The sequence below is a fragment of the Cavia porcellus genome, unplaced genomic scaffold (assembly GCF_034190915.1).
Source record: "Cavia porcellus strain 051 isolate PalLab524CR breed Dunkin Hartley unplaced genomic scaffold, mCavPor4.1 scaffold_32, whole genome shotgun sequence".
In the NCBI taxonomy this organism is placed as follows: domain Eukaryota; kingdom Metazoa; phylum Chordata; class Mammalia; order Rodentia; family Caviidae; genus Cavia; species Cavia porcellus.
This window is the reverse complement of record NW_026947515.1, coordinates 30,017,443-30,044,921: the sequence shown is the minus strand read 5'-3', so window position 1 is coordinate 30,044,921 and position 27,479 is coordinate 30,017,443. Positions and strand designations below refer to the sequence as shown.

General features: G+C 54.3%; 3 protein-coding genes and 1 long non-coding RNA gene across 12 annotated transcripts in view; 3 read left to right on the top strand and 1 right to left on the bottom strand.

Annotated features, from left to right (window-relative positions):
* The first annotated feature begins 2,114 nt into the window (after nt 1-2,114).
* Nucleotides 2,115-13,111, top strand: P4hb (prolyl 4-hydroxylase subunit beta). Its single transcript, XM_003464811.5, has 11 exons — nt 2,115-2,396; nt 3,340-3,546; nt 5,353-5,486; nt 5,647-5,784; nt 9,814-9,918; nt 10,044-10,169; nt 10,358-10,558; nt 10,800-10,920; nt 11,032-11,213; nt 11,343-11,429; nt 12,210-13,111. The coding sequence occupies exons 1-11, from the start codon at nt 2,246-2,248 to the stop codon at nt 12,285-12,287; spliced, it is 1,530 nt and encodes a 509-aa protein (XP_003464859.1). The 5' UTR covers nt 2,115-2,245; the 3' UTR covers nt 12,288-13,111.
* A 1,558-nt stretch (nt 13,112-14,669) lies between these two features.
* On the bottom strand, nt 14,670-22,271 carry LOC134474384 (uncharacterized). 3 transcript variants are annotated; one of them, XR_010045225.1, is made up of 3 exons: nt 22,218-22,271; nt 21,117-21,269; nt 14,670-19,963 (listed from the first exon to the last, which is right to left on the bottom strand). It is a non-coding gene; the product is annotated as an uncharacterized LOC134474384 (long non-coding RNA). The 3 variants fall into 3 exon arrangements; XR_010045224.1 differs by lacking the exon at nt 22,218-22,271 and adding an exon at nt 22,092-22,204; XR_010045223.1 differs by lacking the exon at nt 22,218-22,271 and having other exon boundaries at nt 21,117-21,365.
* Ppp1r27 (protein phosphatase 1 regulatory subunit 27) lies at nt 20,511-21,627 on the top strand. The gene is made up of 3 exons (XM_003464810.5): nt 20,511-20,822; nt 20,909-21,059; nt 21,365-21,627. Exons 1-3 carry the CDS (start codon nt 20,633-20,635, stop codon nt 21,486-21,488), a joined length of 465 nt encoding a protein of 154 aa, XP_003464858.1. The 5' UTR covers nt 20,511-20,632; the 3' UTR covers nt 21,489-21,627.
* Mcrip1 (MAPK regulated corepressor interacting protein 1) overlaps nt 21,839-27,479 on the top strand; it is a 7,115-nt gene continuing 1,474 nt past the window's right edge. The window contains exons 1-3 of one of the 7 annotated variants that reach the window (XM_063242187.1): nt 22,215-22,314; nt 27,020-27,075; nt 27,194-27,312. In XM_063242187.1, the coding sequence (XP_063098257.1) occupies nt 27,068-27,075; nt 27,194-27,312 (127 nt within the window). In that variant the 5' untranslated portion in view covers nt 22,215-22,314; nt 27,020-27,067. Of the gene's footprint in view, nt 22,315-22,406; nt 22,724-22,750; nt 22,882-22,935; nt 23,056-23,727; nt 24,887-27,019; nt 27,076-27,193; nt 27,313-27,479 lie in introns of those variants that run through there. The other 6 variants (XM_063242189.1, XM_013147181.2, XM_013147184.3 and 3 more) reach the window with 6 other exon arrangements.

Below are 27,479 nucleotides of genomic sequence, written 5' to 3'. Positions count from 1 at the left end.
GCACTCAACACCCAGCTTTCTCACCTCTGTTTTTGTCAGAGACAGGGTTTCACAATACACTTCAGGCTGACCTTGAACTACTATGTAACCCAGGCTGGCCTCGTAACTCAAATCGATTCTCCTGTCTCAGCCTCCGGGGTGCTGAGATTGATTACAGGCTTGGGCTACCTTGTCATTTGAACTCTTAAAACATCTCCTATACCTACACATGGTTCAAAAGTCTTGTCTTGGGCAACAGATTGTTGTTTGTAAAACAGGTCAAGATAACCACAAAAACGTTGGGAGATAGTGCCACAAACCTGAAGCAATCTCCACCCGAACCAAGGGCAGGATCGGGCAATCAAAGAGCTGCCTAGAGGCAGCTAGTGGCAGTTAGTGGCAAGCACCTGCCCAAGCTCTGGCTGAGCTGATCTGGGGGCAAGGGGAAATGCCACTTTTCGGCTTTTGTAGGTCTGTGAAATTACTCATGGAAAGCAGGCAATTCTCCCAGATGTCAACAGCCACATTATCTGATCCTTTGTCTACTGGCAAAGGGATGGAGATGGGGCACAGAGCTGGCAACTTGGGAAATAATAAGTTCTTACTCTAAAAATGTAGGGAGTGACAACGAAGGAAAAGTGAGATGACCGCTTTCAAGAGTATCTCAACAAGCATGGTGGCACATGCCCATGATCCCAGCACTCCACAGGCTGATTGCTGCAAGTGCAAGGCCAGCACGTACTACAGAGTTCAAGCCCAGCCTGAACTGCATTGTGAGATCCTATCTCAAAAACAAAACAAAACAAAACAAAAAAACTGTATCTCAAAAAATATTCTCAAAAGTACAGAAGCAGCCACGAGTAGTGGCATAGGCCTGTAATCCTAGCACTTGGGAGGCTGATGTAGGTGGATTGAAACTGTCAGAAACAAAAACAGTGGTGAGGATTTAGCTCAGCGGCTTAAGGAATAATCACCTGCCTGGAAAACGCTAGGTTGTGAGTTCGATCCCTGGTTCAAAAAACAAAGAAACAAAACAGACAAAAAAGCACAAGAGAATCTTTATCTTATATATTTTACTATTTCTGAGATCAGGATGTTAACAATCAACGTGTACTTTAACATAGAGGGTTTGCTTTCTACACAGGTTTAAAGATCACGTGTGCCTTTGCATGTGCTCATGGAAAAGAACCGGAGGAGTAAGATGTCCGGAGAACTGGTGGAAAAGCGGGGCAGGCAGAGGTGGTGGCAGAGCTGGGCAGTGAAGGTCTGGGAAGTTTAACAGAAAACGTAACCTCCTATGTCATTTTAAAGTTTCGGGAAGCCATGTAAAATAATAATAATAAATAAAGCCGACTTAACCCAAAGCACATAAATGATCATTTCACAGGCGGCCAGCGTGGTCGCTAACGCTACAGTGCTGTGCATTCCACCGACAGCCACTTTCGGCCTGCCTCAGGATGGAGACCGCGCAAAGCGCGAATGTGGGCCATCGCCGGCGATTGTCACCTGCGTGCCCCTGATAGGTCCGGCAGTCACAGCCAGAACTCACGCGTGGCTGACACCCGAGCGGTCTCCCGCGATGGCCTGGAAGAGACTGTAGGTGGGCCACCACTCCCTGCAAGCACCGCACGGGCCGCACGCGCACCGGAAGTTGCGTCAACCTGGCTTCCGGCCTGAGGAGGCGGTGCCAACTGAGGATACGCGGTCCAGTAAGAAAGCAACACGAGGGGTTACAGAGGCGCAGGCGTAAACCCGCCCCTCGGTTGGGGGACTCCGTCCCACTGCCACGTTCGACGAAGGAACACAGGGCGCGCGCACCTCGGGGCCAATCAGAGGTCTCGGAGAACTGACAGCCGAAAGCATTAGCCATTCCATATCTGCGGAAGGTGTGGAAGGAAACCACCAGTCAGAAGTTGAAGGAGAAAAAGTTCTCTTCCAGACACCAATTAGGGAGAAGAGAAGAGAGCAAGCGCGAGCGCCCCAACCAATCCTGAGCGAGGGGGAAGAGGCCTCTGCAGCGATTCCGACTCTTGGGCGGGGCCTAGCTTGGGTATCCAATCTGAGTGTGGTGGGGGAAGGACCCACAGTCCACTGACCAATCGGCGAGTCCCCGAGGGCGCGTGCGCGCGGCGGGCAGTGAGCGCGCGCGCCCTCCGTACAGGATTTATAAAGGCGAGGCCGTGACCGGTGCGCGCTCTCGACGCCCCCACCGTCCCGGCGGCACCAACTGGACTGCCCCGCCCGCGCTACGCGCTCGACGTCCGACATGCTGAGCCGTACTCTGTTGTGCCTGGCCCTGGCCGCGGCGGCCCGAGTGAATGCCGACGCTCTCGAGGAGGAGGACCACGTCCTTGTGCTAAAGAAGAGCAACTTCGCGGAGGCGCTGGCGGCGCACAAGTACCTGCTGGTGGAGTTCTGTGAGTGCGCAGCGGGCCTGGCGGGCGGGCGCCGCCCCGCAGACCACCTTCCCGCCGCCCAGCACTGCCGGCGTACGGCCGAGGCCCTTCTGGACGCGCCAACCCTCCGCCCTGGTTGGCCTCGTCAGAACGGCCTGGATCGGTCCGAGCTTCCTCTGGATAGTGCACCGATTGTTATCCCAGGGGCGTCCTGGCTGTGTAGACGGGCTGTGTGTGCCTGCCGGGCTGCAAGCCAGGGAGGTGCCTTTGTGCCCGCCGTCCACATGGCACGATCCCTCTTGTTAGCGTAGGAGAAACAGGGTGGGCATGTGTGAGCTACAGCAGATAGGAGAACAAGCGACAGTCTGGCCCTGCTAGTTACTAATCGGGGCAGATCCAAAAACGCCCTGCCCTTACTCTCACCACCTTTAACCTGCCATGCTCTCCCGGCCTCAGGCAATCCAGAGCTGGAAGCCTTTTGATTATGTCTACAGTATTTGAGCTCCAGCTCTCTCGGGTGGGAGTCATACCCAACACCGCTGCTAACACAGATTGTCTCTACACTTTGAACAGTTCTAGCTTGTTCAGGGATGCACAGGGCGTACTTGCTGGGTGTGAGCTGGGCACCAACCCTTCAACTTTCCCTGAATTCTTAAAGGAAAGTCCTAGGGACTGACTAGCCAAGTTTACTTGCAGATAATAGAAAGTTACTTTGGTTAGAGGATTTGTCTCCTGTTCTGCTGGTGACAGCAGAGTGGTGGGTTAGTTTTAGAGTAGGGGTTAGTTTGTCACTGGTGGCCTCTGTCCTGATACTGCCTGAGGGCGCCAGCTATCAGCTCAGCTTAGTTCCTTACCAGGAGTTATCTTGTGCACAGATAAGGTTTTTATGAAAGAGAAAGAAAGGGAAGCCATGGAACTGGATCAAGGGCTGCTCTTTCGGTGTTTCACTTGTTTTCTTTTCCAGATGCCCCTTGGTGTGGCCACTGTAAAGCATTGGCCCCAGAATATGCCAAAGCAGCTGGAAAGCTGAAGGCAGAAGGTTCCGAAATCCGGCTGGCGAAGGTGGACGCCACTGAAGAGTCTGATCTGGCCCAGCAGTATGGCGTCCGTGGCTACCCCACAATCAAGTTCTTCAAGAATGGAGACAGTGCCTCTCCCAAGGAGTATACAGGTGACTGCAGTACTGCCCTGTAATTGTTTTTGCAGAGGGATTTGCCTGTAGGCCTCTGAAGCTGACTCAACTGAAAGCTCTGCCAGTAGTGTATCCAACAGGTAGGGGTCCGCTTTCAGTGGTGTGGAGGAAACTGCATTTGCAGCTAGATTTTTGTTTACTTTCCTTTGTTGTTGTTGGTTTTTTGAGACAGGGTAGATAGGGTCTTGCTATGTAATTCAGGCTGACCTTAAACTCACTAGGTAGCACAGGCTGGCTTCGAACTTGTGAGAATCCTCTTGCCTCAGCCTTTTGTTACTGAGATTACAGGCTTGCACTGCTTGCTCTGTAAGCCCAAATATCTAGCTGACACTTGTGAACTATGGAATGTAGTGTGCCATCCACTAAGCCAAACACCTGTTTCATTTCTTTTTTTTGTTTGTTTGTTTTTTTGGTACTGGGAATCGAACTTACGACGTTGCACTTACCAGGCTATGCCACTGAGCTATATCCCCAGCCCTTTTTTTTTGTTGTTGTTATTTTTTTTTTAGACATAGTTTTTCTGTGTAGTCCAGTCTGGCCTCAAACTCATGGTAGTTCTCCTTCCCCGGCCTCCTTAGTGCTGAAATTGCATGGTATCACCATGGCCAGCTTGGTTTTAGTTCTGAGACAGTCTCATTAAATTCCTAGGCTGGCCTCAAACTTGTTGTCCACTTCCCTCAGCCTCCCGAGTATTGAGGATTGCAGATGTGTGCCAGTACACCTGGCACTCGTGATCTCCCATTGGATAGCTCTGTAGTGAGGGCCCTCTGTAGGCAATGACAGGATCACAGTGGCAGACCCCAAATCTAAATCCTCAGCTGCCACTCACACACCTCAAAGCAGTTTCCACGGAGGTTGGCCCTATTATAGCCAAAGCAGTCACTGGTGCCGGAAGAGGATTTCTCTGCCTTTAAACCAGTTCCCTGGAGTATCAGTCAGACCCATGTGCTTGGTGATCTGTAACCAGCCCAGCCCAGTGCTGGCAAATGAGACCTCTTGAGTGGCTTTGTCCTAAGCTGGTTGCCTTACTAGGCTGTCTGCAGTCTGCACTTTTTGCATGTGTTCACTTAGAATGGGCCCTGCCTTGTCTATAGTTGTCTATAGTTTGTAGTTCTTGTCTATAGTTAATGTAGTTCTCCATGGTGATACTGGGTTGGGCCTCCCTTCTGAGGTTGGCCCAAGGCAGTCACACCCCAGGAGGGGAGGAAAGATTGGTTTCACTGGCCTCTGCTTTCTGGAGGAAGCAGGCTTCTTTTCCCTCTGTGGATGTTGTATATGTACGCCATCCTTCCTTGCTTCCCATCAGTGAAAGAGATGGTAGGGCAGGCCCTGGCCCACGGGTGTCTGGCAGGGTCTGAATGGGAGAACTGATGTGACTCCCCCTCCTTTGTGGTGCTGGGGTTTGAATCCAGAGCTTCCTGCATGCTGCCAGGCAAGCTCTCTACCACTGACCCAGACCTCTAGTCCTTTGTTAGATTCTGTTGTGAAGTAGGATCTAAGTTGCTCAGGCTGACTCGCGCTTTGCCTTCCTGAGGCTCCCAACTGAAGATCCAAGCTGGGATCACAGGCATGTGCCCCCACACCCAGATCTTTCTCCTTTAAGCTCAGCTGCTGCCTCCTGTGCTGGAGCAGGAGCAGCCAGCCAGCCTCCAGGCTGCCTGTGGGGAAAACATCTTCATGTGTGGCTGGGGTCCTTAGCCCACAGAGTAGGGCCCAGAGGAGAGTTGCAGGCAGAGTATGCAGCACACTGTCAGACTGTGGGACTTGCATCTGTCCGAGGTGCAGCTGGCAGAGAAGCTGATGACATTGTGAACTGGCTGAAGAAGCGCACTGGCCCCGCTGCCACCACCCTGTTGGATACTGCAGCTGCAGAGTCCTTGGTGGAGTCCAGTGAGGTGGTTGTCATCGGCTTCTTCAAGGTAGGGTGTTGCAACGTCATTGCTTTGTTGTCATTGTGCCGGCAGAGGGCCTACAGCCTGGGCACTGCAGTGTCTGCCCTGCCATCCGGGGTGGGAGGCTCCTCAGTGTTGGGGTGTACAGCTCCTCAGTGTTGGGGTGTGGTTTCCCTTCCTCTTCCAGGATGTAGAGTCAGACCTTGCCAAGGAGTTCTTGCTGGCAGCAGAAGCTATTGATGACATACCTTTTGGGATAACATCCAACAGTAATGTGTTCTCCACATACCAGCTTGACAAAGATGGGGTGGTCCTCTTTAAGAAGGTGAGTGGCTCATGGAAGGTCAGCTGCCTGTCAGCTGTGGACTAGGTGGGGTAAAACCTTCCCTTATCTCCAAGGGACCTTGACCCTTGGCTCTGGGCTGGTGTGATGTTTATCAGGGTCCCTGTGGCTTCATAAGTCATATTGGGTAGGAACAACTCATGAATGGATTTCTGAACTTGGAGTCCATGGGATTTTTGGTTTCCTAAGCTTCTCTATTTTGATGCATAGTCTTGCTAAGTTGTCCGGGCTAGGCTGGAATTTGCAATCTTCCTGCCTTAGCCTTGCAGAGTGCTGGGATTGCAGGCATGCGCCACTGTATCCAGCTCCCGGATTCACTTTTCAGTTGTGGCAAGACACATAACAGTGTTGGTTGTTGTCATTTGGGGGCAGGTTTGAGACAGGGACTCAATGTGTGATTCAGGCTGCCCTTGAACTCACGGCGGAGCCCGGGCTGGCCAAGAACTCATGGCAGTGTCCCATTTGGTGGCATTACTTAACTGTCACAGGGCCATGTGATCACTTCTGTGTGTTCCCAGAACTTTTTCCTTGCCCCAGACGGTAGCTCTGGAACATTAGCTCTCAGGGTAGGGGTTCCCTAACAGCAGAGCCATGTGTCCTGTGCCTCCCACCTTGAAAACCGCCGACCCTGCCAAGTTGTGTTTCTTCTTTGGACCCACTTCCCTGTTATGGGAACATAGCAGCCTCCCAGCTGTGCAAGCAGCCTTCGGGCTTGTCATATCAATTAGCAGGGCTGGGGCTGGGGTCCATGGGACCTTTGTACCTGGACAAGGTGCTCATGGACCTTGTCGTACAGGTGACAAGGTATCCAAGGGAGGACTGGGGATCAGGAGCAGGGCAGTGTGCCTGGGCTGGGGTAGGGCCTTGGGGTGCTGACCTGGTCTGTTGCAGAGGCAGGAGGGTTGTGCACAGAGCACCTGAGATTGCGGGAGGGGCCGTCTGCTGAGGGGTAGGTGTGTATGCACTGTGCCTCGGCAGTGGCTGTATGGGCGAGGGCCAAGTGACTCCAAGGTGAGGGATGACTTAGTGCCACAGAGTGAGTGCTGACATGGCTGAGGGCGTGGAGGTCTGGGCTCTGCAGCTACCCTGTGTCCTGGCCTGGCTGATTCTCCGGTCCCTTCCTCAGAAGGGCTTCAGCCACCCTGCTGTCTTTCTCAGCAGCAGCTCTCACTGTGGTACCAGAAGGGCCGGGATTGCTAAGCTACCCAGAGCTCTGACTGAATGCAACACTTGACTAGAGAACAGGGAAGCACTGGGCAGAGATATTTCAGGGTGTCAGAAAGTCCCAAGTTTCATAAAATGGAGGTTCTGAGAGAAGTTCTCTGTGGAAACCTGTGAAGCCCACTTCAGTCCAGTCCACAGGCTGCCCCTTGCCCTGTGCCTTGGTGACCAGCTTAATGCTGGAAGGCCAGTCTTAGCCATCACATGTCCTTACAAATGAGAAGGGTCATTTCTCGCTCCTGTCTTCACAGAACAGACTGCGTGGTAGATCATCTGTTCGGGCTGTTGGTATGTGACTGGCCTCCATTTCTGGACTCAATCCTCTTGCCTCAGCCTCCTAAGTGCGCACCACCACTCAGGACTTCTGTGTGGGATTTTTTTCTTGCCTCAGCTCTCTTGTGTCCACTCAGGGCTGGGCACTGCCCTCATGTCTGGTGCTGGTTAGTGCGTGGCTCTTTCTGGCCTAATTAGAGCAGCTCAGGCGTATGTGATGATTAGAGTGTGGCTGCTATGTGGGTAAGCAGAGGACAGGTCTGAAGTCGGAGGAGCTCCAACTGCAATTGTACTAGACTTCTGCTTCTCCATTGACTCACTCTTTGCCTGTTCCGCTTCCTTCAGATGTTAAACCCACTTCTACCACTTGAGCCCGGTCTTCCTGTCTGCCTGGGAGCTATCCCAAGCAGCCTGGCAGCACCAGGTGCTTCCCCAGTGGGGCCAAGGCAGGTCAGCTGCTTCTGCCTTATTCCCTAGAGGACGGCGGGTGGCAGGGGCGACCAGTAGAGTAGCGCCACATGACAAGGCCATTGGTTTCAGCGCTAATGGTCCTGTATCTTTATTCTCATGTTGATTTCACTTTTTTCTCTTTGGGGACGTAGGAGTGAGGATGAGACTGTGTCCCTCCACCAGCCTGCAGAGTCAGGCCTGTTTCACCATGACCTGGCAGGGCTGCTGTCCAGGGGCAGAGCCACAGTGGTCACGCTTTCCGCCACTGTCCCGCACTAAATGGGAGCTGGATTTACCAAGGGAGATAGTGAGTCCACGTGGCTGCATCACAGGGAAATCAGCGCCTGGCTAGCACTCAGCATCAGCTTGTGCAGATGATGCCTGGTCCCCTGGTGGGACAGAACATCACTTCCCAGGGAAGGGCTGTGGCATATTGAATGTGGCATTTAGAGTCACAGTGAGGAAGCATGAGCTTGTGCCCCTGCCGAGCACGGGCGTCCACTAGCATTTTCCAAATGATTCTCTCAAAGGATCTCTTGGCCTTATCTTCCCATGACATTATTTGTTCCGCATTTGCACATTGGCTTGTTTGAGAAGACAGAGTGGGCCTGGAAGCCTCTGGGGTTGGGCAGGGAGTAGCTCCCAACCCTGGGCTCGTCCTAGCTCTCGCACTACACTGGGTTGGGAGGTCAGGGCACAGGTCTCCGCTGGATGTGCACCACTGTGGGAGCTGGAAGGGGCCCCCAGGGGGTCTAACCCCCAGGCGGCGGCCCTTCCTATTACCTTGGGAATCCTAAAGGAATGTGGCTGATAAGGAGAGTGTAACCGGTCTTCCATACCCTCAGACCCGGCCAGCTTGCACACAGCCAGGACACTGGTGTGCTCATGCACACCTGTGGTCCCAGCACTCAGGAGCCCAAGGCAGGAGGGTTGCAAGTTCAAGTCCAGCCTGGGCAACTTAGGGAGACCTTGTCTCAGAATCAAAAAGGGAAGGGATGTAGCACACGCCATAGCTGCAGCCATCTCTTCCATTCTCTAAGCACTGCAGTACGATGACTATTGGTGTGCCATCCACACTGTTAAGTATTATTATGCATTGCTTGGGAGTGACTTACGGAACACTGGGGGAGGTGGCAGGTTTTGTGTAGATGACAAATCACTTACCTACAGGGCTAGGAATGGAACCCAGGGGCACTGTACTGCCAAGCAGTGTCTCCAGTCTTCTTTTTTCATTTTGAGACAGGGTCTTGCCTCAGCCTCCCAAGTGCTGGGATGGCAGGTGGGCGCCACCACATCTAATCCCTTTTTAGAAGTTTCTGGGAGCAGTGAGTACTTACCCAGCATTCCCACCTGAAAAGTGTGGGGCACAGGAACTGCCTCTGTGTCAGGACCTGTTGTGTTCCTCCCTCTGAGCTGAGGCCACCCTGGATTCTAGCCCTCTTCAGCCTCTCTTGCCACCGTCCCCAGGTAGCTGTTCTGCACCCTGTAGCCTCAGACTCTCACCTGCAAATGTGATTCTAAATCTCAGTGTGTGCGAGTGTGTGTGCATGCGTGTGTGCAGCTCAGCAACATTGAAACAGGACACCAGCAGCGGGGAATGTCAAAGCAGCTAGTTGTGCAAGTGCTGCCCTGCAAGGGCCCCAAGAGGATCCAGGGTCCCAGGTGTGAGCATGGGCTCTATGTTGCAAGCTGCTGTTTCAGGAGCCTGGAGATGAGAAAGGTGATGTTCACAAGGCCTGACTGAGCATGTGAGGCTCTCAGGCTTGTGAGCAGAGTTGCTCTCACCTGTGATGGATGCCTTGGTCTGCTCTGTAGACTGCAGTGGAGCAGGCTGTCCCCCCAGTGCCCCCGCCTACCCTGGCTGGTGGGGTTCTGTGGAGAGACAGGCAGGAGCAGGACCCAGGCACACCTGGGACTTCTGAATTTGGAGTGACTGGCAGGCCAGGAGCCACCAGGTTTGAGCTGTAGGCATGAAACTTTCTGGACTTGGTGATGGCTGCGGGGTGATGGCTGGAGCCAGGACAGGGTGCCTGCAGGGCTTGCTCACAGCACCTGTTCTGCCCACAGTTTGATGAAGGCCGGAACAACTTTGAAGGGGAGGTCACCAAAGAGAACTTGCTGGACTTCATCAAGCACAACCAGCTGCCCCTGGTCATCGAGTTCACTGAGCAGGTATGGCTATCCTGAGCCCAGCTACACTATCTTCCAGGTGTCTGGCAGTCTTGGGGCCAATGGGACTCTAGTCTGTCCAGGCTTAGTTTATGGCTCTGACACAGAAACTTCTGTTTGTAACGTAGACAGCCCCGAAGATTTTTGGGGGTGAAATCAAGACTCACATCCTGCTCTTCCTGCCCAAGAGTGTGTCTGACTACGATAGCAAACTAAGCAACTTCAAGAAAGCAGCAGAGGGCTTCAAGGGCAAGGTGGGCACCCCGCTGGGTAGGCCCAGCTGCAGGTGGAGAGACTGAAAGCCCTGTTCTCCGTTGGGGGATCTTGGCACTGGGGCATCCACCAGGCCCACCTCAGCTCTGGCAGGCAGCCCCAGGGCCCTGGGCCTGCTTGGGAGTGGGAGCTGTCGTGGCTCTGTCTCAGTGTACCTTTTCTCCCCAAGATCCTGTTTATCTTCATCGACAGCGACCACACTGACAACCAGCGCATTCTCGAGTTCTTTGGGCTGAAGAAGGAGGAGTGCCCAGCTGTGCGGCTCATCACCCTGGAAGAGGAGATGACCAAGTACAAACCTGAGTCAGATGAGCTAACAGCTGAGAAAATCACAGAGTTTTGCCAGCACTTCCTAGAGGGCAAGATTAAGGTGCGTTGGTAGGCCTGGCTCAGGCCAGCCAGGTGCTCACCTTGTGGAGGGCCTCCGGGGCTGCTCGCCCAGCAGTGCACCCAGGTACCCTCAGGCTACCATCTAATCTCTCCTTGGGCCGACCTCACCAGGCCCTGGCACGATCAGTTGTGCCGACTTCCAGAGGACAGTGTGTGCCGAAGCCATGCCAGGGCTCCGACGTGTGTGTGGCCCTTACCTCGTGTGTCTGTCTGCCTTCCAGCCCCACCTGATGAGCCAGGAGTTGCCTGAAGATTGGGACAAGCAGCCTGTCAAAGTGCTAGTGGGGAAGAACTTTGAAGAGGTTGCTTTTGATGAGAAAAAGAATGTCTTTGTGGAATTCTGTGAGTAGAGTATCCCCAGCTTCCAAGGTGACCGCTTCTCTGGGGCGGCCACAGAGTGAACAACTCAGTGCAGATTTCCAGGAGGGAGCCTCAGCACTGCTTTCTTCCCAGATGCGCCGTGGTGCGGTCACTGCAAGCAGCTGGCCCCCATCTGGGATAAGCTGGGAGAGACCTATAAGGACCATGAGAATATTGTCATCGCCAAGATGGACTCGACTGCCAACGAAGTGGAGGCTGTCAAAGTGCACAGCTTCCCTACTGTGAAGTTCTTCCCTGCCAGCACCGACAGAACGGTGAGCACTGCTCAGGGCCCACTCTTCCCAGACCCTGGGGCAAGGGTCGGAGGGGCCGGAGGGGCCAGGGTGCACTCAGGGAGGAAAGCTGCTGCCCAGTTTAGCGCCCTCACCAGTTGTTCCCCACAGGTCATTGACTACAACGGAGAGCGGACACTGGAAGGCTTTAAGAAGTTCTTGGAGAGCGGTGGCCAGGAGGGTGCAGGGGACGATGATGTGAGCACTGACTGGGCTCTGCCTTGCTTGGTGGTGGGTGGGCCGTGGCAGTGCAGCTTTGGATCAGCGCCCATGAAGCCAAGGGACACGCTCAAGATGCCCCATCTCATTCCCTGTCCCCCAGCAGTGATTTTCAGGGAGGGATTTTGTAGGTATTTGGGGCCAATACTGACCCAGGGCCTTGGTGCTGAGCTACACCCTTGCTCTTTTTTTTTATTTTGAGAACTGGGTCTCACTGAGTCTCTAAATTGCCAGGACTGGGTTCAAATTTATGATCCTCCTGCCCCAGTCTTCCAGTGTGGGATCATAGGAGTGTGCTGCCACATACAGCGGAAGACATCATTAAAAGCCAGTCTTGGCTTTGAAAGTTTCAGATGAGTGCCACAGTTCTCATGTCCTGCAGACATGGAGTCCAGTGTCCAGCTGTGGCTAAAGCCCATCTCCATTCTGGGGATGAGACTTCACACTATCACTGTCAAGGCCGGGCCACGGTGCTCAGGCTGCCTGCGTCAGTCAGCATGTGGCCAGTAACACTGGTGGCAGTGGTTACGCCAGGCGAGCGATGGGAACCCTTCAGAGATTCCAGCGATAACACGCAGCCAACTGTACCATGAGAGGATGGGAGGGCAGGTCAGGAGGAGGGGTGAGAGTGGCAGCTGGTGTTGACCACACCGTAGGCAGGTAGTGGAGAAAGTGTCCCTGTGGTAGAGAGGAGCAGGCGGGCATGAGGGGCTGAGGGAGGATACTTGGGTGGACCTGGCACTTCCTTCCTACACCCAGGACCTGGACCTCGAAGAAGCGGAAGAGCCAGACATGGAGGAAGATGACGACCAGAAAGCTGTGAAAGATGAACTGTGATTGGAAACAGACCCGGGCTGCAGCCCAGCACCTCAGCCGACCTCACCCGAGGAGGGCGCCACTGAAGAGCCGGGGCCCTCCCACAGCCACACTCGTCCTCACACAGGGAAACTCGGCCTCGTCTCTTCCTTTTGCTTTTCAATTTTTGGAAAGGGATTTATCTTCTGGCCAGTCCATCTTGCTGGGCTATTTTTTTAAAATTGTGGTGTACTTTTTTGTACATGGTTTTTGTCCCAAGTGCTTGCTAAAATGTTTGAGATCTCACACTGGTAATGTCTCTTTCCTGTTAGAGAGATCTGTACTGGCCCTTTAAAATGATTACATCCGTGGGACTTTGAGATACTTCTCAGTGTCAGGGTATTTGTTCTGCGTTGGCCAGGCCTCCCTGCAGTCTTCTGTCTCCTGTCAGGAGGGATGGATCTAGCCTGGACATGACCACTCCCCATTCATCAGTGCCAGTGTGCCCGGGGTGAGCATGGCTCTTGCATTTTTTGGTAAAATGGAGACTTCTGGATACAGTCAGGATAGCCCCTTGCATCTGGAGGAGTGGACACTGGTAGCGGACTAGGAGGCCCACAACAGGGCTCTGGACAGCTCCCTCCTCCCCCTCCTTGATCTTGGGCCGCTCATCCAGCCTGCTGTCCTGCCTGCCATGGGCATATTGCCCTGTGACCCTGTGGTCTGCCCTGGGGACCAGGACCCTGATTCTCAGGCTGGGAGACAGCCAGGGTTGTGGGTGCTGGGTCAGATGTTGACCACCCTTTAGGCATTTCCATCACAACCTTGGAATTGAACACATTGGCCAATTAAAAGTTGAAATTTTATTACCTGTTGTTGCCTCTGCCTATGACTTCAAGCCACAAAGCTGGGTGGGGTTTCTGACATCTGAAGAGCTGCAGCCAGATTTAGATTTAGTGGAGTTCTGATGTCAGGAGAGCGCCTCATGAAAGTGGGACAAAGGCAAACACAGCTGCCTGTCAGTCTCTGATAGTGCCCAGCCGGCCCTATATGCAGGTCAGGTGAGGGCTGGGGGCTACCAGGCTCTCCTCTGCCCCCACTGCAGTGGCCCAGAGAACTGGGGTGAGTCCCATGTCAAAGGTAAAATAAACAAGTGTCCATATGCATTACCACATTTTGATAGAAATAACCTTGGGCCAGGCATGATGGTGCTTACCTTTAACCTCAGCACTTGGGAGGCTGAGGCAGGAGAATTGCTGTTAAGTTCAAGGACATCCTGAGTTACAGAGGAAGAGCCTGTCTCAACCAAGACAATAAAAGCCATGGGCTGGCAGTGTAGCATGCCAAGCTCCTGGTGCAAGCCTAGGCACTATAAGAGAAGCTCTTGAACTTCAGCTTGCCAACAGAAAAGTATGGTGTCAGTTTCCTCAACTCGAAGCCTTGCCCCGTGCTACAGGGTTCACTACCTGGCCTTCCCCTATCCCCCACTGTGTGCATACCTGGAAGTGGCCTGCACTACCTGATTGGAGGTGGTCACGGCATCAGCACCAAGGCTCCAGGTTCTGGGTCCCTGCCTACCATGGTGATGCTGGGGACCAGCATAACCTGGGCCATCATCCCTGGTTGCAGGCCTCACTGGGTGTGGTGCTGAACCAGGACTCCTCCCCAGCCTTGCCCTGCCTTTTTCCTGCCCTGTGAGCCCTCAAACCAGCGGTGCTCCCTGGCCATGTAGATAATGGGTGACCGAGACCTGTCATTCCCTTGGGGGACTTGAGGTCAGCCAGGTACCCAGTGTCCCTGTGTGTCTGCCTTCCCTTTTGGGCTACCTGAGCTCAGGCAGCTCCAGGGGCCTTGGTGTGTATATGTGTGTGTGTGTGTGTGTGTGTGTGTGTGTGTGTGTGTGTTGTCCTGCCAGCACAATGGGGCACAAGTGCTTAGAAATCAGGGGCTAAGGGACTGGGGATTTAGCTCAGTGGCATAAGGGCCTACCTGGCAAATGTGAGTTCCATCCCAGGTACCAAAAAAAAAAAAAAAAAAAGGGAAAATAAATCAGGGACAAAGATGTTAGCTCTATCCCCCAAAATGAGCTGGAATGAGAAGGAAGGGACAGCCTCTGCTTACAAGGGAGAGGGGCTGGGCTGTCTGTAGCTCAACCATCGGACTTGGCCTCACCATCAGGTCACACCCTCCTGGGAGGGGCATGAGTCACCAACACCTTTCCCCTTTTGCAGAGGCAACTGCAAACTGATGAGCACATTCCCAGGCACAGCTGTGAGAGGAGGCCAAGGGCAGGTGGCCAAAGCCTCTGCCTGGTAAGGCGGATTAGCAGGGCCACTGTGAAGGCTCTGGAGGAAGCAGTGTTGGCTTTACAGCTGCGGGAGCTGACCGGAGCCGCGGGAGACAGGAGGCCAAACTCGAGCAGGATCAGCTCTCAAACTTTATTGCGTACAGCGAACCGGACCTAACAAGGTCCGCCACCCTCAACGTTGGTTCCTCTTCCGCCCGTTGGGGGCAGGAACAACCTCTTATAAGGGGAAGCAGTATCCAATCACAGAGAAGCGCGCCTAACAAGCTGATAGGCTAGCATCACGGGTAACTGGGCAGATATGACAATTTGGCGGGCTTGTTCAGGCCGGGAAGAACCCGGAAGCAGGAAATGGGCGCCATTCATAGGCGGCTTCCCACATCTCCCCCTTTTTTATTTATTAAAATAGGATGGTCTGTAGGTCCCTCCAAGGTGTCTATGACGTTGTTGCTGTTAGACACCTAGGAGTGGGTCTACCTTGTAGGCCGAGGCATGAGAGAATGTAGAGGTCTATACCCTGCTGTGCATCACCTTGTTTTGTGCATATCCTTGCGCCAGGACCATGCTCAAGGTGAGTGGTTCATTTTTTTGCAGGGCCAGGCTTTTGTGAACCGAACCTGGATGCATATAGACATTCATTCCTGCCTTCCCCCCAACCTTTGAGGCGGATGGCACTGCAGTACCCTTGGTCTCACATCTCAATGCCAATAATTTGACTCCAGAAGGGACCCCTGGCCTTATAGGCCATGTATATCTGAGTGGAGCCTGTCTTAGGTTGACCGGGAGGGCTTTTCCCGTCTTACCCGTCATTGGCTTGCCCACTCAGCTCTTATAGCTGATGTTCTGCAATGTGAAGGAGATATGCGGCAGCCTGCTGGCCTGATGGGCCACCTGCTGCCATTTGCATGGCTGCCATAGCTGTGATCTTAACCTGCTGCTGAGTTTGTATGAGGCGATCTAACAAGCATTTGATAACCACAAGCCCTACTAGGATAAACCCTGGGTGAGGCGGGTGAGGCCGCCGAAAAAGGTGCCAATGTGGGCGGGTGGTGCCAAGGACCCCAAAGATATTGTGGTGGTTCTGTGGAATCTGAGCATATCACAGGGGTGATTAATAGGAACCCACAGAATAGAAAAAGCTCCAAACCAGACATTTTAGTTTGTAGATGGTCTCGGGCGCTGAGCGTCGGTCCCAGAAGGGTCGAGTTGACTTGTGTCCGCGGGCTTATCCTCCTGTGCTTTATCAGGAACTGGTGGGGAGTTTACTGCTCGCGTCAATCTTTTCGGGACCCACAGCGGTTCGCAGCCTGGTTCCTGTGGGAAGACACAAACCGCACCTCGGGTCCAGCTAATCACTGGATCCGGGCCCATCCATTGTCCTGTAAGGACATCTTTCCATCTCACCAGCCCTTTGTCGGCCGGGGACGGGTTATTGTGCTCCATGGCAGGGGAATGATTATGATGATTAAGGTTTAAAAAATTTATGGTAAAGAGTGCCAATGATATTCTTCCTTTGGGCGTTAGGCCGTGGCCACCCAATTCACGGCACAGGCGTGTCCACTCTTCTAAGGACCTATTTTTGTTAGTTCTTAGGACATCACGGCACTCCTTAGTGCACTGTTCAAAAATCAATTGTTTTATGAGAGGGTGAGCCGCCTCAGCATCTGGAAAAATCCTGTTAGCGGCCTCAAGCATGCGGGCCACAAAGTCTGAAAATGGCTCTCCCTGCCCTTGTATAATTTTTGTAAGGTGACCCGTATGTTCTCCCTTTCCAGCCAGCCGTCTCCAGGCCTGGAGGCCACAGCGGCTAATTTGTTCATAAACCTGGCGAGGGTATTGAGTTTGATCTTCCTCAAAGGCTCCTCGCCCTAATAGCATATCCCTGTTCCACTCTCTCTGGTTATTTTCCCTGTTGGCTGCCGCCTGCTCTACACAGAATTCCTCATTCCAGGACTTCCAATCTAAATATTGTCCGGGGGAGAGGCAGGCGCGTGCCAGCTGGGTCCAATCTCCAGGAGTTAAAAGCAGACCTGCCAATGCCTCTAAAAGCGCCATGGTAAATGGCGCATTGGGCCCATAAGCTGAAACTGCGTCCTTGATAGTTTTAAGTTGTTTAATTTCTAAGGGCTCATAATATCCTCCTCCTCCCCTGCCTCCTACTTGTACCGGGAATGCATGGAGACCGGAACACTCAAAGGGAAGCCGCGACCATACCCTCTGGTGGAAGGAACGTCCTCCTCCCTCCCCAGATGGGGGCGCAGAAGGCAACCCAGGAAGTAGCTCTCCCTCTCAGCCCAGGGAGCAACTCCTCTTCCGGCCACGGCGGTGCTATCTTCCCGAGCCCTGAATTCGCGAACTTGCCAAAGGGCGGAAGGGCTTAGTGGGGCCTGGCGCCCTGAAGGGGGTGATCGTGGGTGTTTGGTTCCCCCTTTTATCTTCCCGAGCCCTGAATTCCTCTTTAAGCTGTGCAGGAGGGTCCTGTTTAGCGAAGACGACCTCCTCTTCTGAACCTTCCGAATCAGAATCAGAATTAGAGCCCTGAGGGTCCTCCGGAGACCCACAATCGGCAGTGGCTCCGGGCTCCTCTGAGCATTCCGATCGAGCTCTATCAAAAGCCTGTCAGGCTGTATTAGCGAAGCGAAAGCAAAACAGATGCAAAGGGAAAAGAAAAGAAAAAAAAAAAACCAGCGTCCACTCGTGTGGCGCTCAAAATCTGTTAGGTGCGTCCACCCAACCCAGGTGACCCAGTACTCACCTGTCCCAGGAACCGCTGTATCTCACATAGCTGATCAGGGTGAAGAGAAGAGGCGCTCGCGGCCTTCCGTTGTTATTGGGCCAGGTCCTCCGTCGTACCACAGGTGACAGCAATCGCACCTCCCGGCCGAAGAGGCACGTCGCTGAGTCTTTTACCTTTTTCCCCATACGGGCGGCCACCAGATGACCGGAGCCGCGGAAGACAGGAGGCCAAACTCGAGCAGGATCAGCTCTCAAACTTTATTGCGTACAGCGAACCGGACCTAACAAGGTCCGCCACCCTCAAGGTTGGTTCCTCTTCCGCCCGTTGGGGGCAGGAACAACCTCTTATAAGGGGAAGCAGTATCCAATCACAGAGAAGCGCGCCTAACAAGCTGATAGGCTAGCGTCACGGGTAACTGGGCAGATATGACAATTTGGCGGGCTTGTTCAGGCCGGGAAGAACCCGGAAGCAGGAAATGGGCGCCATTCATAGGCGGCTTCCCACAGGGAGCCATTAGGTTGGGTCCTAAAACAGCAGATCCAGGCTAAGGCACCACCTGAGGTGTCACCTGGCCTCAGAACCTCTCTGTGCTTGCTGGGCTGGCCCAACTTTCTTCATAGCCTCTGGGCTTTGTTTGTTTTCTGAGACTGGGTCTCACCATGTCATCTAGACTTGCTGTGAACTCACACCAGTCCGCCTGCTCCAGCTGTCAAGTGCTGGGAAGCCTCTGAGCTTTGTGTTTGTGCAGGACTCTGGGGCTGGTGGCATTCACTGGACTTAATTGTTAGAAGGTAACTCTTTATTTTTGGTACTGGGGATTGAACTCAACCTTATGCTTGCCAGGCAGGTGCTGTGTTGCTGAGCTACATCCCCAGCCCCAAGAAGATAACTTTTCTAAATAAGTGTTTTGATTTGTCTTCAAAAAAGTAGTTATTTATTTACTTACTTAGGACAAGAGTAATTTAAAATCATGCAAACCAAGCAGACCTGAAATCCCAGTGCTCTGGGAGGCTGAGGCAGGATTGAAAAGTTTATCTTTTTTTTTGGCTTTTTCGTTTTTATCGGTACCAGGGATCAAACTCATGACTGCCTGCTTGCAAGGCAGGCGCTTATACCGCTGAGCTAAATCCCCAGCCCCAAATAAATAAAACAGATAGTTACGATAGTTATCCTGCTGATTTCTCTGAGTTCAGTGAAGAGAAATATTTGTGCTGGTGTTCAGACAATTGAAGGCAGGTATCTTGTGCTCTGGGTGACAGGTTTGGGGATGACAATGACCAATGTATGTACCACTGTTGCCCCCCGATGGATGGATGGATGTATTTAAAATTTTTTCTCTTTGAATAAAATAGATTTGATAAATAAAAATAAAAGGGGGCCAAGGAGGACATAGTTCAGGGTGAAGACCTTGGGTTTAAGCCCCGGTACCCCTCCCCCAATCATGCAAACCAGGTCACTTCAAAAGTTGATCCCACTGCTGGAAGGGGCTGGGGGTGGCTTTGTCCAGTGACTCTTTGCTTCTTTGTAGTGCTGGGTATTGAACCCAAGCCTTGAAGCACAGCAGGCAGGCTCTCCCACTGAGCCCCTCCAAAAACTTTCACCCCATGCTCCAAGTGGAGAAGATGGAATTTTCCCACAGTAGGAGGAAAGGCAGTCTTCTCAAAGAAAGGTCCTGTCTGGTGACAGAACAAAACCCTTGTCTTCCTGGATTCGTGTACAAAGTCAAAAGAAACTATACCTGACTCCTCCCAAAGAATGGGAAATAGCCCCAGCGAGCTCCCAATGACGAAGGCCTGGACAGAAAGGAGCAGAGGGCACAGCCCCGGGCTGTGGTGGTGCATGCCTGCACTTGGAGGCAGGTGGCAAAACCCCAGCCAGGCCTCACTTAGTGCCATTTGCCAGTCACCTGCAACCTGGAGGGTTCCTGATACTCTTGATCTCCTTGGTCAGAGACCAGCCTGCTGCCTGCTGCAACCACAGCCTCTCCTACTCTGGAGAAGCAGCCAGTCAGTCTGACTTCTGACCTCATTCAGGCCTCCAACCACCACCAAGAGCATCTTGCCAAGGGAATGAATTAAGTTTTGTCCCCTCTAAATTCCTATCCTATCCCCCAGTACCTCCAGATGTGACTTTACTGCAAAATATAGTTCATTGTTCATATAACTGGCTAAGACAAAGTGATACTGACAGGCCAAGCCCTGTTATGATTGGTGTCCTCATAAACAGGGAGATTTGGACCCAGACACAGTATAAGCCATGTGGAGATGGAGCCCGAGGACTAGAGACCTCTACGCATTGTGAGAGTTAGAATGAACACTCCCCTGAGACTTCTGGGTCTTAAACCTGTGGTGTTCTTCCAGGGCAGCCCAGCAGGGATCCCAGGGTCACTGGCAGTTCTCAGTGTTGCAGGGAACCCACAGGGCTGTCCCCCCACCCCCGAACACACACACTGCCTTGTTCCTGGGCTCTTTTGGCACAGGCTGCTTGTATCCTTGGCCTATCTACCAGCTTTTCCCAGGTCCTTGCTGTAGCTGTAGCTTCTGCAAAAGTGAGGGCAGCAGGCAGAGAAGCCTGCTGGATGGGACAGAGGGACACTCCCAGGTCAGTCCCTCTGTGGTACAGAATGGATGCCACCTTCAGGATGAGCGCATGTCCTTGGCAGTGTGTCTGGAGATCCTGAAACCAGGAGAAAAAGGAGGGTAAATGTGTACAGGGTGGCAGGGGGGCTTATCAGGCAGGGGAGGCACTTAGTGGGGACATGGCAGACTGGCCAGGGACCCTGCCTGGGCAGCAATGGTGGCTGTGCTGGAATTGCTGCCCCAGGGGGCTTGGAGCCCAGTGGAAAGGGACAACAAATGGTGGGAAGGCGGACAGGGCTGGAGCCTCCAGTACTCTTTGGAGGGGAAGGCAGCCCCTCACCTCTAGAGGCCAGAAACCTGCAGGTGCTCTCTCCACATCCTGGGCCCTTGCCTTGCCCCCACACCTGAGGTCCTCTGCCAGCCTCCTGTGAGGCACCTTCTAGGTCCAGCTGTGGGACTAGGAGTGGTGGCCAAGAAGGATCTGACCCCTTTGGCCGGACATGGCAACAGGTGGGCTGAAAGATGAGCCACCAAACTTGATCCTGTGCGCGCGAGGAGGGAGGGAGCAGCTCGGTTTCAGCCCCTTGCTCGGCAAGCATGACTGCACAGCTTTATATAGCTCCGAGAGGCCTATATAAGCCAGGAGCCGGAACGAGGTCTTGGTCAGACAGAAGAGCCTGGACACTGACCCGGTCAGGCCTGGCTGGTGCACTCCGCACCTCAGTGCAGCAGGGTCCCAAGGGGCAGCCCACCCCCATCCCCCACAATGCCCAGCAGAACTGTGCGCTACTCTAGATATAGTCCCCGGCAGCGGCGCCGGCGGCTGATGGCCTATCGAAGTGTCCATTTCCCCAATGATGTCCTCTTCTTGGACCATATCCGCCAGGGTGACCTGGAACAGGTGGGGCGCTTTATCAGGACTCGCAAGGTCTCTCTGGACACCATCTACCCCTCAGGTGAGAGGACCAAAGCACCTGGCCCAGGGTGTGTGGGGTGGCAGGGGAAGGCCAGTTCAAGGACTTCAGCCTTGACCCCTGCCCAGGCCTGGCCGCTTTGCACGAAGCTGTGCTCTCTGGAAACCTGGAGTGCGTGAAGCTGTTGGTCAAATATGGAGCCGACATTCATCAGCGTGATGAGACAGGCTGGACACCCCTGCACATCGCCTGCAGTGACGGGTACCCTGACATAGCCAGGTGAGCCAGAAGGGTGCAGGTGAGAAGAGGTTGCATCACAACCCCGATAAGCCTCACCTGGTCTCCAGGGTGGGGGTCCTCCAAAAGTTGGCCCTGTCAGGGCAGCCAACAATCCCAAGGGCTCCAGCACCATTTCCACCCTTTGCTATGCTACACCAAACTGGAAACACTGACACAGCTGCCAAGGGGTCTGGTTTCTTCCCCCTCACCCTGCCAGGAAAAATTAGCATGTGACCCCAGGACTCTCACCCTCTGCTCTGGGGCGGGACAGATCATGCCTCAACCAGGGTGCCCTTTGCACCCAGGTACCTCATTTCCCTGGGGGCAGACAGAGAAGCAGCCAATGACGACGGCGATCTGCCCTCGGACCTCATTGACCCAGACTTCAAGGACTTGGTGGAGCTCTTCAAGGGAGCCAGCGTAGACTAGACAGCCCTGCCTTGGGCTCCAGCCATCCATCCTCAGGCCCGACCCTGGCCCCTATACCTATGTCTCTGACCTGGTTTTTTTCTCTAGGTCAATTTTTTATTGTGACACTTTTTACTTTTTCAATAAATGTTATCCCCAAGCCTGTGGTGGTTGCCTGATTACTGGGCTCCGTGGTGGCAGAAGGCTGGGGGGCCACAACCTCTTGGAAACTCCTTCATCCCCAATCATCTTTTCTGTCCCCACATCTCTGGTGTCTCCCCAACCTCTCTCCCCAGAACTCCCAACCCACTCATCCCATGCCCTCCAATGGGTCGGGAATCACCCTGCCTCCCTAAATTCTCCATCCTTCTATGTCCTTGCCCTCATCCTTCCGCACCCCCACTCCGAGTTCCGTCCCTCTAGTCCTCAGGTCTTCCCATGTCCCCAGTCCTCCCCATTCCAACCATCTCTCCACGGCCTCCTGCCCCGTTCCTTTTCCCAAGGCCGGCTTCCAGCTGTGTTCCTTGTTCCCGACTCCCCCTGTCGCCCGCTGTAGTCCCCTCTTCAGGTCTCCCGTTCCTCTGCGTTCCGCCTCCCAGGTATCTATCCCTAAGTCTCCAACACCTGCGTCGTGCTCCGCCTCTCGTCCTCCCGTGAATCCTGTCCTTCTCTACTTCCAGTCCCGGCTCCCGAATCCCTGGATCCTGATCCTAAACCCCTACCCACCGCCCCAACCCACGTCCTGCGAACCCGCGCGGCGGTCACGTGCGGAGCCGTCTGCGCCTGTGCAAGCGTCACTTCCGGCGGCCTCACGGGAAGAGGCGGTGGCGGCGGCCGGGCAGGCGAGGTGAGGCGGGCGCGGCGCCGGCTGCAGGCGGGGCGGGACGGGCGCGGGCCCCGTGGGACCACGGCCGCCCCGCCCCGCCCCGCCCTAGTGTCACCTTGTCGCTGGCCCGGGTGGGCGGGGAGGGCCGGGCAGCTTCCGCGTAAACCCGGAGGGCGGCCCTCGCGAACGGGGCCCTTCCGCCCGGGGAACCGAGGTGGACCAGTGTCCCTATCCCCGCGGCCCGGGAGGTATTGCGAGGATGTCGCCGGATTCTTGGACTGCGCCGGCCCTTCCGAGTTTCCTCTCCCGTCTCTGCCACTGTCCACCCTACTGGGGAGAGTAGTCGGACACGACCGCCGGGACAACACGGAACCCCGCAGATGTCATCCCAGTGGTGACACGTGGGCCAGAACGCGCCGTGCTCCCCAGGGTAGACTTAACCGAAGGGCAGGCTTTCTGCCGCCCCCAAGGCTGAGTGGAGTGAGGTTTTGGGCAGAGGGCAAATTTAAGCAAAGGGCTCTAGATGTCGGTGAAGGCTGGTGAGTGGACCTCCGGGCAGGAGTTGTTGAGAGCATCTAGAGATGAGAGGTGAGGCAGGAGGGAAGCAAGAGCCTAGCCCAGGGCAGTCGGGTTGCCGGGATCTCCAGGTGTGGAGTGATGAAGAAGGAGGCAGGTGATGGGCAGGACAGAGAGGGCGTCAGGGAACCACCGGGTCTATGTGGCAGCTGTCACAACTGCGTCCCTCCAGCGCCTGCTTGGCAGGTAGATGATTTTCTGATGGTCTTATTGGCTGAAAAAGACATAGAACATGGAAGTGAGACCAAGGGATGTTTCAGTATCAAAAACACACAGTGACCAGCCTTTAGAGTGTCACCCATGTATGTGGTGTCCCGGGGCTGGATGGTGTCTAGGGAAACCTCCTGAATCCTAAAAAGTCTGAAACGAGTTCTGCACCATGCTGTTGTCCCCGGCCACTCCGTAGGACATCACTGATGCCCTTGAGTTCCAAAGTGGAGACCCACCTGATGAAACGCTGCCCTGGAGTGAGGGCCAGCCACGTGGATGTCACTGGGGAGGGCATTTCTGGAAGTCCAGGAGCCTGCCAGTGGAGTGCAGGCAGGAATTAAGGCAGTGGCTAGGGATCTGGCTCAGGAGTAGAGTATGTGCCTAGCATGTGTGAGGCCAGGGGTCTGATCTCAACACTGCAGAAGAGTTGAGGGAGGCTCAGGCCAGCCTAAGCATTTAGGTCTCACCCAACTGCTGTGGCCCTAGAGGCCCTGGTGGTACAGGGATTGAGTTACTTTGAGTTCACTACTGCTGGCTGGCTTTACCCTCTGAACAGGGCATTGTCAGGAGCCGCCTTCCTTGTTGAGCTACAGGCACCTGAGAGATTGTATAAAGTGCCCAGCACAAGGGCTGCCCTGTGGCTGGCCCTGGCAGGCATCTCTTGTAGCTATCGGGGTCTCTTCAGGGTGAGTCCGTACCTCCCTAGGAGTTGGCTGACCCTACTTTCCAGTTCCCCAGAATTCTCCTGTCTCTTAGTAATCAGCAGTGTCCTCAGGGCCAGGGAGGTGGAGCCAGCGAGGTTTCATCTGAGCTGGGGGCTTCATGTGACCAGGTTTCTATCCATTTTGGAGCAGGAGAGCCTGGCAAGCATGCTAAGGGCTGCTTTGCCTCAGATGAGGTCCTGAGGTGGAGAGGGATGGATGAACTTAAGCCAGGTTCATTCTGTGTCTGTGTCTGTGGCTATGCAGTGACAGCAATCCTGTCCTGCAGAGCACAGTCGTTTGCTGTCCCCTGGAGTATCAGGTAGAAGGTGGTTCTGTGGCAGAGATCACATTTGGGGTTGGGAAATGTAGTAGCAGGTGACATCTGAGAAAATATGAAACACCCGTGCTGTGGGCTGTCTGGTGGCAGTAGAGAGGCTGGGCTGTGGCCCGCTGGTGAATGAGTGACATGGGAAAGGTATTGGGAAGGCGGTGCTGCTGTCTTCATGCCAGTTCCAAAGCTGGGGAGGTTGGCACTGTGGAGGTGCGCACATGAGTGGTAGAGGGTGCAATAGATGCAAGAAAGAGGGTATGGAGGAGTTTTGGGACGGGGCTCCCTCGATTAGGAGACCACCCCTGAGGGTCATCTGGTCTGAAATACTACCAGTGGGAGTTACATCTTACTCTGCAGTCCACCAAGAAAGGGAGGGAGAACATTGCCAGACTTTGTCACAATAGTGATCATCAGGTGGGAGCCAGTTTCAGTGTGTGCAGGACATGTGGCATCTTGGGTGCAGGGTCGCACTGAGACAGTGACCATGACTGGGAACTGTTGGGCATAAGGTGCTCGGGGTGGGGAGCTGCAGGAGGCTTCCTGCTGAGCTGCTTTCCTCCTGGTGGGGGCTGCAGAGGGATGGAGTCCCTTGGGAGCTGGGTGCTGAGTTAGGTTCTTGAGACCTTTGAGTCAGGGTCCTCTTCCCAGCTGCTCAGTCTGAGTGAGCCTGCCCCTCCCATCCTGCTCTGTTCCCTGCTCAGCCAGGGACACACCTAACCCAGGCTGCTGAGCAACAGGCTGCCCCGCAGGTGACCAGTTGTGGCTCAGCAAGGTCAGTAGGCATCACTGGACATCTGTGAGCCTAGGTTCTCTCCCAGTCTCTTCACCAGCAGTGAATCTGGGCCCCTCCATGCCAGCCTCTAGGGACAGACTGGCCTCCTCAGCTCTGACTGGTAAACACGCTCAGGTTTCCCTCAGCTTAGCCAAACTCAAACTACTGCCAGTCAGAGTGGTTCCAGCAGGGAGACCCAGGCTTTGGGCACGGTATGTGAAAGTATCTGAGGCTGATGGGAGGAGGGGCACTAGAGGAGGCAGGGTTACTGTCAGGCCTAGGCAGAAAAGAGTGCACTGAAGGGGCAGAAGGTTGCCCAGGCCCCAGGACACGAGCAGGTGCTGGCCAGTCCATCATCCTCTGAACAATGACCTCAGAAGCATCTCTGTCCTGGGTTATAGAGCTTCTCCACCTAGTCCCACTGTCATCAGACCCAAGGGGGCTGTCCCTGTGCCATGGTGTCCCTGGGCTGGGCTGTCCATGGGAAGGACTGGACAGAGAGAGACCCTGAGTCTCAGCATGGGCTCTTGGATGAGTGAGCTATGCATCCCTTGGACTGAGCACCTCAGGAGCCTGGTGGCTTCCCTTGTGGGGTCTGGCTTTGCGCTGTTTTCTCTTTCTTGCCCTTGGGTGTAGGCTTGTGTTCACCTGTGCTGTGTTTAAATGTAGGACAGCTATGTGATGACCCTGTGGCCCTCCTGGCCTCTGGGGAAGCTGCAGCTGTGCCCTCTGTGCTGTGTGGTGCTTCTGGGCCCTAGGGCACTTGTGCTGAAAGCCCCATTTCAGGTCCCCATGACCCTGTCACCCAGGATTGACCACCTTTGGAGCAAGGCCAGGCTTGGGACCAGCCCTGTTTGGCTGGCTTCCTCACTCTAGGGCCACTGTGTATCCTCACCCAACATTCGAGATCCTGACCCTAAAATTAAACCTCTGCTTCAGAAAAAAATCGGTTTTTAAGCCAAGCATAGGGCCTTGCACCTGTAATCCTAGCACTCAGGGAACTGAAGCAGGAGGATCAGATCGTTGTGAGTTTGAGACTAGCCTGGACTAAAAAGTGAGCTCAAGGTCAGCCTGAACTGCATAGTAAGACCCTGTCTCAAAACAGCAACAGCGGGGGGGAAAAAAAAAAAAAAAAAAAAAAAAAAAAAACCAAAACAGCAACAGCAGCCAGTAATTTAGCTCAGTGGCATGAGGTTGTGAGTTTGATCCCCGGCCCAAAAAATACAAAACAAAACAAAACAACAACAACAACAAAAATCCCACTCCAAGGGCGGGGATTTAGCTCAGTGGCTTAACCATTTGCCTGGCAAGCGCAAGGTCTTGAGTTCCATTCCCTGTACCAAAACAAAACAAAACAAAACCACTCCAGGGCTGTGAAAATCCCCTGGGCCCAGACAAGACTGTAAACAAGGGATACCCTGGAACCCTGGTCACCAGGTCACACACTGCCTCCCCCAAGGCTGTCCTAACCCCAGTCTACTTCGATCTCTGGGGTACCCCTGCACTGGCCTTCCGGGCCAGGAAGCTGGGCTTATGGCTATGTCTGTTGGGCTCCTCCTCATCGGGAAGCGTATCCCCATTTCACAGTTAAGCCAAGGCACTGCAGAAAGAGCCCACCCAGCCCTGCAGCCAGTAGAGGCAGAGCTGGGGCACCCAGCCCATGAGAGGCTGCCACCAGCTAAAACAAGACCAGGGCAGGGATGCGGGCCAAGCTTGTGAATCACTGCCCTGGATCACGCCTGTGTCTGGCAGCTGGTGTCCTGTCCCCATCTGCTGGCTCTCCTGCATCTGTAGGCTGCCTGGAGTTGCTAAGCAACCATGGGGGAACATCTGTTGGGCAGCAAAACCATGTAGTTTGATGACTGTTAAAGGGAGCCAGTGGAGTACCCCCTCCCTGCCAGACACTCCTTTTCTTCACTACTTTTTTTTTTTTTTTTTTTTTTTTTTGTGAGAAAGGGTCTTACTATGTAGTTCAGGCTGACCTTGAACTCACTATGTAGCCCAGGCTGGCCTCCAGCTTGTGGTGATTCTCCTGCCTCACTCTCCTGAGTGCTGGGATTAGGAGCATGCTCCACCACACCCAAACAAGTAACACTCCCATCTCACATCTGTGCTCTGGGGCTTCCCTTTCAGAGGCTGAGGGGATCCAGCAGCAGAGCACTGGGACCAGACATCTCAGCAATGACCAGGTGAGTCTCAGGCAGGTGAGGGGCCACCTGTTGGGTGTGGGTGTAGCTGACTTCCTATGGCCCTGTCCTGTCCGACACCCCCCCTCCCCCCACTGTGCTTATGTGCTGGGGTCCCTAGTTCCCCTGTCTCCAGAGTTGTCTACAACGGCAAGAGGAACAGCAGCCCTCGGTCTCCCACCAACAGCAGTGAGATCTTCACGCCAGCCCACGAGGAGAATGTGCGCTTCATTTATGAAGGTCAGGAGCTTCCCAAAGCCCTTTCCTGTCTCCTGTCCCCAGCAAGGTGTGGGCACCTCTGTCACGCCAACTCCTTTGGTGGGCCAGGCAATTTGGGTTGCCAGTCCAAGAACAAGGTGTGGGGAGTAGGCAGCATCCCAGGAGAGGCGGTGTCTGCAGCCTGCTTT

Bases quoted from the DNA above. Each gene is read 5' to 3' on its own strand.
- P4hb (XM_003464811.5), top strand. From the start codon at position 2,246: ATGCTGAGCCGTACTCTGTTGTGCCTGGCCCTGGCCGCGGCGGCCCGA. The intron at 9,919-10,043 runs GTATGGCTATCC...TTTGTAACGTAG, and splicing joins TCATCGAGTTCACTGAGCAG to ACAGCCCCGAAGATTTTTGG. The intron at 10,559-10,799 runs GTGCGTTGGTAG...TCTGCCTTCCAG, and splicing joins TCCTAGAGGGCAAGATTAAG to CCCCACCTGATGAGCCAGGA.
- Ppp1r27 (XM_003464810.5), top strand. From the start codon at position 20,633: ATGCCCAGCAGAACTGTGCGCTACTCTAGATATAGTCCCCGGCAGCGG. The intron at 20,823-20,908 runs GTGAGAGGACCA...ACCCCTGCCCAG, and splicing joins GGACACCATCTACCCCTCAG to GCCTGGCCGCTTTGCACGAA. The intron at 21,060-21,364 runs GTGAGCCAGAAG...CTTTGCACCCAG, and splicing joins GGGTACCCTGACATAGCCAG to GTACCTCATTTCCCTGGGGG.